The 12,207-nt window shown below is 41.5% G+C and overlaps 1 protein-coding gene across 3 annotated transcripts in view; it reads right to left on the bottom strand.

Moving 5' to 3' along the window:
* ap2b1 (adaptor related protein complex 2 subunit beta 1) overlaps positions 1–12,207 on the bottom strand; it is a 325,740-nt gene that overhangs the window by 97,577 nt on the left and 215,956 nt on the right. For all 3 annotated transcript variants that reach the window (XM_041196885.1, XM_041196884.1, XM_041196886.1), the window contains one exon: positions 5,100–5,186. In XM_041196885.1, the coding sequence (XP_041052819.1) occupies positions 5,100–5,186 (87 nt within the window). The remainder of the gene's footprint in view (positions 1–5,099; positions 5,187–12,207) is intronic.

Here is a 12,207-nt window from a genome sequence, read left to right as displayed (position 1 = left end):
TATATTATAAACTTTAAAGAACTGTAACTTCATAATGCATCAGAGTGTGATTTAAACAGTAACAGAATACTACGGTATAGCATAAATTTTCATACTATCCCTAATTAAAATCTGACGAACACTCACTAATATAATTCTAGGATCCATCTTTTCAACTTGGGTTGTGGCTGAAGACATTAGTTTCACAGCATCACAGTGCAGAAGAGGCCCTTGGGCCCATCAAGTCTGCACCGACACGTGAGAAACACTTGACCTACCTACCTAATCCCATTTACCAGCACATGGCCCATAGCCTTGAATGTTATGACGTGCCAAGTGCTCATCCAGGTACTTTTTAAAGGACGTGAGGCAACTCGCCTCCACCACCCTCCCAGGCAGTGCATTCCAGACCGTCACCACCCTCTAGGTAAAAAAGTTTTTCCTCACATCCCCCCTAAACCTCGTGCCCCTCATCTTGAACTTAGGTCCCCTCGTGACTGATCCTTCAACTAAGGGGAACAGCTGCTCCCTATCCACCCGTTCCATGCCCCTCATAATCTTATACACCTCGATCAGGTCGCCCCTCAGTCTTCTCTGCTCCAAGGAAAACAACCCCAGTCTATCCAACCTCTCTTCATAACTTAAATATTTCATCCCAGGCAACATCCTGGTGAATCTCCTCTGCACCCCCTCCAGTGCAATCACATCCATCCTGTAATGTGGCGACCAGAACTGCACACACTACTCCAGCTGTGGCCTCACCAAGGTTCTATACAAGTCCAACATGACCTCCCTACTTTAGTAATCTATGCCTCGATTGATAAAGGCAAGTGTCCCATATTCTTTTCTCACCACCCCACTAACATGCCCCTCCGCCTTAGAGATCTATGGACACACACGCCAAGGTCCCTTTGTTCCTCAGAATTTCCTAGTGTCATGCTGTTTATTGAATACTTCCTTGTCAAATTACTCCTTCCAAAGTGTATCACCTCACACTTTTCAGGGTTAAATTCCATCTGCCATTTATCTGCCCATTTGACCATCCCGTCTATATCTTCCTGTAGCTCAAGACACTCAACCTCACTGTTAACCACCTGGCCAATCTTTGTGTCATCCACAAACTTACTAATCCTACCCCCCACATAGTCATCTATGTCACTTATATAAATGACAAAAATAGGGGACCGAGCACAGATCCCTGTGGGATGCCATTGGACACTGGCTTCCAGTCACTAAAGCATCCTTCTGTCATCACCCTCTGTCTCCTACAACTAAGCCAATTTTGAATCCACCTTATCAAATTACCCTGCATCCCATGTGCATTTGCCTTCTTTATAAGTCTCCCACTTGGGACATTGTCAAAGGCTTTGCTGAAATCCATATTAACTACATCAACTGTAAATGGCTGCCAATTTGCATACAGCTAGGTTCCACTAACAACAGGGTAATGGCCAGATAATGTTATGTTGCTTGAAGGATAAATGTAGCATGGACTTGTTCTCCAAAGCATGAGACAACTTTGGCCCACAAATGCACAATGAAAACTGAAGTAATGAAACAGCCTGCTCCAGGAAAGCCCTATCCTGAGCCCAAGCTTTCAGTTCATGAATAGAACCTGTCAATAGTGGATACGCTCTCAGCAGCACACTCTTTCGAGCTGTCTACATTGATGACAAAACACACACGTGAATTGCCAATATAAGTGTAGCCCTCGGCAGATTTCAGACATCAGTCCTGGATTGAAGAGGAGAAAGTCTGCCTCCCTAAATGAAAGTCTATACAACAATAGTCCTGTCCACCCTGCTTTTCTCACGTGAGACTTGCACTGTGTACCAGTATCATGCCAAGAGGCTCAACCACTTTCACTTGAGCTGCCTGCAGAAGCTTCTGAAGATCAGATGGCAGAACAAAATACCAGACACTGAGGTGCTCACCCGAGCTATCACGCCAAGCACCCTTACCATATTAAGACAGTCACAGCTGAGTTGAGCTGGTCACGTAGCCAGAAGGCTTGACACTCGCTTATTTGAGTGAATCTTCTATAGAGAGCTTGAGTCTGAGTTTGTGCTCTCATGGTAGTCAAAAGAAGCTCAACAAGGACACTCTGAAGGCTTCACTTAAGAGTTTTGATATCAATTTTGAGTCCTGAGAGAAGCTCACCCAAGATCGCTGCACCTGACATTACCTAATAAAAAATGGTGCAACCTCCTTCCAAAGCATGCACATATCAGAGGCAGAGTAAAAAAACAGATGGGGGAATCCTGAGTGAGTAACTCATCCAAAAGTCAATCATCTGCAGTATTCTGTCCCATGCTCAGCAGAGCCTTCTAGGGTGCAGACTGGCCTTACCAGTCACCTACGTACCCACCGGAATTCTACTAAACACCCCAGATGATGAACATGGTCATCTTCAACTCGAACAAGGAAGGCCATAATGGGAGCAAACTGCAGGGATAAGCTAAGAGTATCCCACAGGATTATATCATATTAAACAGACCTTGCTCACATGCTACTTCTCCTATTGAGTGTTGGTATATTGCACTAAGTACATCCAATGGTAACACAATGCAGCTTCAATGCTGGTACCCTAGACACCACATGAGAAAACTCATTATGCACAAGCAGCTGTGAAGTTATAATGAACTGATGTAATACTCAAAAGGCACCATCTGAAATTATATATCCATAATCATCTGCTCTAAAATATGCACCTGAGCAAAAAGCTGAAAAGCAGGCCAGCAGTTGACAATTACACACCATAAATTCAGCCAAGAAATTACATTTTAATGCAGGCCCCAGGCAGCTTTGCTCTGAACATAAAACAAGAAATGTTGCTCAAAGATACAGAAATTACAAGAGTAAAGGAAGAGTGCATCAAGAATTTTAAAATCAGATCATCTACAACTTTAAATCAACACAACTAGCTTGGGAATTCATTTCGAAGCTAATCCCTGGCAATTAAATTACAAGTTAGTGTTCATGATACAATTTTCTACATTACCGTAATCCAGCTTTTAATATTTTCAGCGCATTCAAAATCACATACACCTACTGACAGGTTTGTCTTCTGTTATAATTTGCATGTAGAAATTAATTCCTGTTTGTCTTTTCATTGACTTTAGTTACCTTACAAAACTAAAGAATATAGTAAGAGCTTCAGGAATGTGCTAAAGAAAGGATTCTATTTTTCATGTTGCACAGAACATAGAAATGATAGGAGGACATTTGGCCCTTCCGGTCTGGTTTGCCATTCAATCAAATCATGGTTGATCTGCATTCCAACTCTATTTACCTGCCTTTGATCCATATCCTTTGATACCCTTCCCCATCAAAATTTTATCTGTCTTGAAAATTTTGAATTAACCCAGCAGCCACAGCCTTTTGGGAGACAGTTCCTGATTTCAACTAACTTTGTATATATAAATTGTTGATTTCATTCCTAAATGGCTTACCGCTAATTTTCACATTGCAACCCTTGCTCCGAATTCCTGATGTAGTTGTTTCTCTGTATCTACCCTCCGTAATTCCTTTATCATTTCAAATGCTTCATTAAATCACCCCTCAACCTTCTAAGTGCAAGGAAATGCAAACCAAATGTATGAACTTGCATTCAGTGTAGCCCCTGAAACACTGGCATCATTCTGGTGAATACTCAATGTATTGCTTAAAGCTGATATATATTTCCCAAGGTTTGGTGTCCAAAACTGAAAACTGTACTCCAGATGATGTCTGCTCAAATAGAAACACAAAAGTGCTGGAAAAATTCAGGTCTGGCAGCATCTGTGGAGAGAGAAACCATAGATCTGAAAAGTTAACTCTGTTTCTCTCTCCACAAATGCTGCCAGATCTGCCAAGTATTTCCAGCACCCACAGCCTTTTGCTTTTGCATGAGGTCTGACCAAGGCTCTATAGAACTGAAGCAGCATTTATTTCCCTTTGCATTTCAACTCCTTGAGATAAAGGCCAACAGTTCACTTGATCACTTATTATACCTATAATAAACTAGCTTTCACGATTTGTGTATTTGAACAGTTAAATTCCTTTGCTCTACCACAGCTCTTAGTCTTTTACTATTAAGAAATTATCCTGAGTTGCCTTCTTGCCTGCAAAGCGGATGATGTCACACATACCCATGTAACTATCTGCCATAGTTTTGGCCATTTACTAGTCTGTCCATGTCCCTTTCTAACTTCTTCCTCCTATCGACACAACTTACTGTGTCTCCAAACTTTGTTATCTGAAAACTTGAATATATAATTCTCTATTCCATCACTCGAGTCATTGATATACATGGTGAAAAGCTGAGGCTCCAGTATAGATTTCTGATCATATCCCACCGATCAGAGAATGCTCCCTTTATTCCTACTCTCTGTCTCTGACCTTCCAAGGTTACTTCCAATACCCTAAGATGCTGCACATAAAAATGCAGTCACTGTAGGCAAATGCATCAGCCATTCGCCTTAAATGAACTAGTAAACCTGGTTTTTGGCATGTTTGGCAGAGGGAGAACTGTTGACTTGGGCATGGAAAATCCCCATATCTTTGAATAATGCCATGGGATGTTAACATGCACCTGACACTGAAACAAGCAGATGGGGCTTCAATTTCATGTCTCATCTAAAGGAGGAGACTTTCAAAAATGCAGCATGGAATGTCAGCGTGGATTATGAGCTCAAGTCCTGCAATGAGCCCAAAATCACAACCTCCTAAACTCAGAGGTGACAATACTATCAACAGAGCAAAGCTGACATTCAGTAAAATGATAAAGTAGATTAATTTTAAGCTGAGAGAAGGGTCTTGCAATATTTGCTCTGCAACTGAATCTAGACACTTCATTTTACATAACTGATTGTAAGGAGCCGGAGGAATAAGACATATGACTCAAGCCTGCTCCGAAGTCCTCACCTAGCTGCTGGCATATCCAAGGTTACTAACATATCAAAAGGATAACATTTTTAACTTTGAAAGCTCAATCTTATATTTTAGTTAGCAATATAGTTAAGTGTTATGATAAGGGGACTTCCCACCTGTTTTAGAGAATGATAAGAGATTTGGTGTGCTGAAATTAGATACCTGCACCAGTAGAAATTCAGTATTTTATCTAGAAATTGTCCACATACCTGCATTTAGGTGGCAGTCTTTCACCTGAAACTGAAGTTCATTTTCGTTGGGGATGTCTTTCCACGTAGCAAGGAAGACCTGACGCTCTAGAAAGGACAAAGCAATTCATCAGAAACAAATGTCCAGTGGGACAAAGTACACCTTAAAATTAAGCTAAACTTTACATTGATTTTTGGTGTATTTTGGATTCAAGGTGAAGGATAACCATGGTGGAGAAGTGATTGAGGAAGTTTCCATTTTTAATACCCAGGCCCAGCAGCAAGCATTCCAGGGGTAGAGTTGTAAAAGAATTATCCTAATCTGCCAGCAATGTGTCACCAAGCTCAGTTTTAGAAGAATACGCCGGATGTACTAGTGTAATGTGCCCATTTTGCACACACAGCATTCTAATGAGTTCTGAGGCAGAGAAATGCAAGTGGGCTTTTTTGCTATACAGTGGCATTCATAAGGAACCAAAACTTCCTGAGTTCCTTATTTCTCCCATCTGAGAGGATTGTTTTGTTAAGTAAGCCTCGTTGATTCAAATCCAATGTGCTATACAAAAATATTACTATACAACTCACTTCCCCCCATCCCCTTCTACAAATTAAAACCAATCCCTAATTTCAAATATTCTTCTCTTAAACGTTAAACAGCTAGAATTAATTAGAAGTACACATTAGAAGGTTTTTTTTGTTAAACCATGTGGACAGGCATTACTTTTGGATATTAAACTTGGAAATGTCATTAAGCATGATGAATAAGGAGCCTGAATTAATCCCAAAATTAAAGTGACAATTGCAGAAGCACCCTGAAATGTAATTTCTATTCATGCAACGCTTCCTAGTTTCTACAATGTCAGCAATTACTTGGTGGTTCTAAAAAATTAAGAAATCAACAAAAAAACAGCAATACTAAATGGGCTAATCACAGCTCATTACAGTATGATTTTCAAATGGTGTCCAGATGGTAAGAATCTTTGAACGACAGGTAATTATAACAGTTTAATTTGTTAATGTAGAATGGTCCGCAAGAATTCCTCATCAACTAGATTTCATGCAACCCTGCGAGGGGAGTGTACAAACTTGTATAGAATGTCAGCTCTGTCCGCAACTGGAGTACTGTGTCCAGTTCTGCCCGCACATCACTTTAGGAAGGATGTGAGGGCATTAGAGAGAGCATAGAAAAGATTCACAAGGATGGTTCCAGGGATGATGAACTTCAGTGATGTAGATAAATTCAAGAATTTGGAACAGTGTTCCTTGGAGAAGAGAGTTGAGGGAAGATTTGATAGAGGTATTTAAAATTATGAGGGGTCTGGAGACAGTAGACAGGGAAAAACTGCTCCCATTGGTGGAAGAATTGAGCACATGGAAGCACAGGTCTAAGGTAATTGGTAAAAGCAGTGGTGACATGAGGGAAAACATTTTCATGCAGCAAATGGTTAGTATCTGGAATGCACTGCCTTAGAGTGTGGTGCAGGCAAGTTCAATCGAGGCTATCAAGAGGGAGTTTGATTATTAGCTGAAAAGGAAGAACATGCAGGGCTATGGTGCAAGGCAGGGGAGTAGCAATAGGTGAGTTGTTCCTTTGGAGACCGAGCACAGATACAGCAAGCTGAATGGCCTCCTGTGCTGTAACCATTGATGGAGTAGAGGGGATTAATGTGTAAGATGGGAGGGAAGTGGGCAAGGTGGACATGACCCACGCCATTTTTAATGTTATGATAGGTATTTTGATAGGGAACCATGAAATAGGTCTTTGTTCTATATCATATTCCTATTACTGAGGAACTCATTTGAGAATCATTTACGTTGCACTTGAATAAATACTCTAATACAGAGGAGAGTGAGAGAAACAGAGCTTCTCCCCACAGATGCAAATGGTCATGAAACGCCGATAACCAGCAAAGTGTACCAAGGGTTATGAGAATGATATTAAGGCCAACTGCTCAAGACACTTTATATAGATATAAAGTTGGGTTGCAGCAGTCTTCCAACTGTGATGCAATACTAGTCTAATAAAGTAGGTAAGCTTACTCCCTCTACGGAGCTGGAGAAAAATTCTGGCCTTGGATTTACAGGTCCTTAGACTGGGTTAGAGGGATCAGCAGCACAGTGGAAAGTTAAAATTGAGTTTGGCATTTGGAGCTCTCAGGAACTGATGCACTTTTATAATTCGCAAGTGCAAATTGTTCATTGTTATTCAGTAGTCCTAACGTGTGAAGGTTTCACCCACGGAGACCAAGATGATTCATCCCGCTTTTATGGTCAATTAGGAGTGCAACTTGTGAAGCTCCATTTACTAAATAAATTTAAGAAGTTTCTTGACAAATCTGTTTATTGCAAAGTATTGATTTTTTTTGAAAAACAAGCAGTGAGGTTTCAAAAGCTTGTATGTGTTTTAGAAGATAATTTAAAACAACATGCACTAATTCCTTTAGACTGCATGCTGCATCTTTACTTTTTCCTTCTACAAAAAGTGTACACTGGGGTCAGCTCTGTAAACCAAAGGGGGGCAGTGACCCAGGCTAATGCTCTGGGGACCCGGATTCAAATCCCACCAAGGCAGATGGTGGAATTTGAATTCATTAAAAAAAAAATTAAGTTAAAAGTCTAATGATAACCATGAAACCACTGTCCATTGTTGTAAAAACCCATCTGGTCATCATGTCCTTTAGGGAAGGAAAGTGGCCTACATGTGATTCCAGACCCACAGCAATGTGTTTGATCCTAGAAATGTCCTAACAAGCCACGCAGTTGTATCAAAATCACGACGAAGGGCACCGGCTTTGGCACCAGAAATGACAACAGCAAATTCAGTCCTGTTGACCCTCTCTACCAGGCATAAGTAAAAATGAGGCGTCAAGCTACAAATCAGGGCTACTTGTGTGCCAAACAGCGTAAGCAGCATGCTATAGACACAGCTAAGCGATCCCCCAACCAACGGATCAGATCTAAAACAAAAACAGAATTACCTGGAAAAACTCAGCAGGTCTGGCAGCATTGGCGGAGAAGAAAAGAGTTGACGTTTCGAGTCCTCATGACCCTTCAACAGAACAGATGCTGCCAGACCTGCTGAGTTTTTCCAGGTAATTCTCTTTTTGTTTTGGATTTCCAGCATCCGCAGTTTTTTGTTTTTATCTCTGGATCAGATCTAAACTTTGCAGTCCTGCTACATCCAGTCACGAATGGTGGTGGACAATTAAACAACTCAAATATCCCCATCCTCAATGATGGGGGTAGCCCAGCACATTAGTGTAAAGAGTAAGGCATTTGCAACAATCTTCAGTCAGAAGTGCTGAGTGGATGATCCATCTCAGCCTCCTCTGGAGGACCCCAGCATCACAGATGTCAGTCTTCAGCCAATTCGATTCACTTGCTCCACGTGATATTAGGAAACAGTTGAAGGCATGGGATACTGCAAAGGCCTTGACAATAGTTCAGTAATAGTACTGGAATCTTGTGCTCCAGAAATTGCTGCTCCCTTAGCCAAGTTGTTCCAGTACTGCTACAACACTGGCATCTACCCAGCAATGTGGAAAATTGCCCAGCTGTGTCCCATCCACAAAAAGGACAAATCTAACACGGCCAAGTACCGCCCATCAGTCTACTCTCCATCATCAGTAAACTGATGGAAGGGCTCATCAATAGTGTTATCAAGCAGCACCTGCTTAGAAATAAATTGCTCATTGGTGTTCAGTTTGAGTTCTGCTAGAATCACTTAGCCCCTGACCTTGTTACAGCCTTGGTTCAAACATAGACAAAAGAGCTGAACTCCAGACATGAGGTGGGAGTGACTGCCCTTAACATCAAGGCAGCATTTGGCCGCATGTGACATCAAGGAGCCCTAGCAAAACTGGAGTCAATAGGAATCAAGGGGAATACTCTCTGGACTCTCAGGACATCAATGCCAGAGTTCCTTAGGGTAGTATCATAGGCCTAACCACTTTCAGCTGCTTCATCAATGATCTTCCTTCCATCATAAGGTCAGAAGTGGGGATGTTCGCTGATGATTCAACAATGTTCAACACCATTCACGACTCCTTAGATACTGAAGCAGTCCATGTCCAAATGCAACAAGACCTGGACAATATCCAGGCTTGAGTTGATGAGTGGCAAGTAGCATACATGCCACACAAGTGCCAGGCAATGACTCACTTCAACAAGAGAGAAACCAACCATTGCCCCTTGACATTCAATGGCATTACCATCACTAAATCCCCCACTATCAATATTCTGGGGGTTACCAAGGACCAGAATTGAACTGGACTAGCCGTATGAATACTGTGGCTACAAGACCCAGTCAGAGGCTAGGAATCCTGGGGCATGTAGCTCACCTCCTGACTTCCTAAAGCCTGTCCACCATCTACAATGCACAAGTCAGAAGTGTGATGGGATACTTTCCACTTGACTGGTTTAGTGCAGCTCCAACAACACTCAAAAAGCTTGACACCATATAGGAAAACCCCTTGATTGGCACCCCATCCACAAACATTCACTCCCTCCACCAGTGACGCACAGTGGCAGTAATGTGTAGCATCTACAAGTTGCACTGTTGGAACTCAGCAAGGCTACTTAGACAGCACCTTCCAAACCCATGACCACTACCATCTAGGTCAAAGACAGAAGATGCTTGGGAACACCACTACCTGGAAGTTCCCCTCCAAGCCACACACATCATCCTAACTTGGAAATATATCACCATTCCTTCACTGTCACTTGGTCAAAGTCCCTCCCTAACAGCACTGTGGGCGTACTTACACCACATGGGCTGCAGCAGTTCAATAAGGCAGCTCACTACCACCTTCTCAAGGGCAATTAGGGATGAGCAATAAATGCTGGTTTAGCCAGCAACGCCACATCCCATGAATGGATAAAATGTTTTTTTTGAATTATCATGAATTCTTTCAAGGGCTGTGCACATCACTGACAAAGTAGCATTTGTTGCTTATCCCTAGCTGACCTCGAGAAGGTGGTGGTGAGCCATTTCTTGAACTGCTGTAGTCCATGTGGTGTGGGTACATTCTCAGTGCTGTAAGGAAGAGATTCCAGGATTTTGACCCAGCTACAGTGAAGGAGCTGTGATACACCGAGAGACTTGGAGGGGAACTTGCAGGTGGTGGTGTTCCCATGCATCTGTTGCCCTCCTCCTTCTAGGTGGTAGAGATTATGCATTTGGAAGGTGCTTTTGAAGGAGGCTGGCAAGCTGTTTTAGTTCGTCTTGTATATCTGCTGCCACTGTGCATCCAGGGTGGAGGAAGTGAAGGTTTAAAGTGGTGGATTAGGAGGAAGATGGTGGCGTAGTGGTAATGTTTCTGGACTGGTAATCCAGAGGCCCAGGCTAATGCTCTAGGGTCATGAATTCAAATCCCACCACAACAGCTATTGAAATTTAAATCCAATTAATAACAGTAACAATGACCATGAAACTATCAACGACTGCTGTAAAAAACCCATCTGGTTCACTAGTGTCCTTCAAAGAAGGAAATCTGTCATTCTTATCTGGACGTGACTCCAGGTGCACTTTTATGTGGTTGGCTCTTAATTTTTTGCTGAAATAGCTTAGCAATTAACAATGCGCAACAAATAATGGCCTTGCCAGCAATGTACATAGCCCATGAAACAAATAGATAACAAAAAAATGGAGTGCCGATAAATGAGCTGCTTTATCCTGGATGGTGTCGAACTTCTTGAGTGTTGTTGGAGCTGCATTTCTGACTTATGCTTTGTAGATGGTGGACAAACCTTGAGGAGTCAGGAGTGAGTAGCTTGCCACAGAATTCCCAGTCTCTAATCACACAATATTTACATGGCTGTTTCAGTTAAGTTCTGGTTAAAGGTAACCCCAAGTCTGTTGACAAAGTCTTAAACTGCTATATTATTCTATGACTAACAGCAAGTAGTAGGAACAAAGAACACAGATGTTAATAAAATGCTTTTTTCCACCCCTCAGAATGCTTGGGCAGTAAAGTATGATATAAAACGCAATCAACATCTGAGAACAAAGGATACAGCAACATTTCAATTTTAATAATGGATCACATCGTTCTTACCAACATCTCTACTATTTTCTGCTTTTATTTCAGATTTCCAGCATTCAAAGGTTCTTATTACCATTGAAATATGGCTAATCTGTCATTGATTCCAATTTCCAAAATGCACACTTGATTTCAGCTAGATTGAACCTCCAACATTTATTTATAAATGCAAAATATTACTGCTATATATTTACATCCTGATTAAGGATTACTGCAAGTTAGCAGATTAGTTTCCATCTGGACACCAACAAGGAAATATACAATAAAGGAAGAAAAGATTCAATGGTTCAAAGGTTTGCACTTTTGGAAAGCAAGGCAGATTACAAAGCATCATATGCAAAAAAACGGTCAAATGAGGTTTGAAAGGTTTTTGCATTTGGAATGCTCATTGTCAGCATAAAATATATTTCCAGGTCAGGCACTGTATGGCTATGGTTAAATGTGAAGGCCTTTGTACTCTGTCCCAATCTCAGGAGAGCAATGCCTGCTGCACCAGTGTGACATTCTTCCGCTTTCAAAACCAGTTAGTTAACCTGTGGTCTCTGAGTGAGACTGTCAACATTGTGTGGATTTAGCACCAGGTTTATACTTTGGGCTTTGAATTACAATCTATACAAAGGTTGACATGGACTCTTTGGGGATGAAATAGATTAGTTTTTGAAACTCATTAAGGGAGAGAACATACATTATCCATCCCTTAGAATGAAGTCCATTGGCTGAAGAAGTGAACCACAGGAACTTTAACATTCAGAATATGTTCTGCCCATCTTTATAAGCAGTAGGAGCAGCATGTTATTATGCGCTGTGCCAGTTCAGATCATGATTTTTTTTTTAAGCATGCTCAACACACCTGACCTACAAGTGGGCAGATATATGGTCCTGAAAGTGTTCCTAAAGATACTATTTGTAGCAGAGAGATTTAGGGAGGCAGGCTAATTGATCTTTAAAGATGAGTGCACAGCTAAGGAGAAAAACACAATCAAATAGCTTTCCCCAATTTACAATATTCCTTAAAGGTGCCAGTCTTGTTAAAAATGAAAAGCTCTCTTTTCTCCAAGTCAGAAGTTTGTGGGTTCCAACTCCAACTC

Source organism: Carcharodon carcharias, chromosome 10, assembly GCF_017639515.1.
Source record: "Carcharodon carcharias isolate sCarCar2 chromosome 10, sCarCar2.pri, whole genome shotgun sequence".
Classification (NCBI taxonomy): domain Eukaryota; kingdom Metazoa; phylum Chordata; class Chondrichthyes; order Lamniformes; family Lamnidae; genus Carcharodon; species Carcharodon carcharias.
This window is presented reverse-complemented; position numbering and strand designations above follow the sequence as displayed.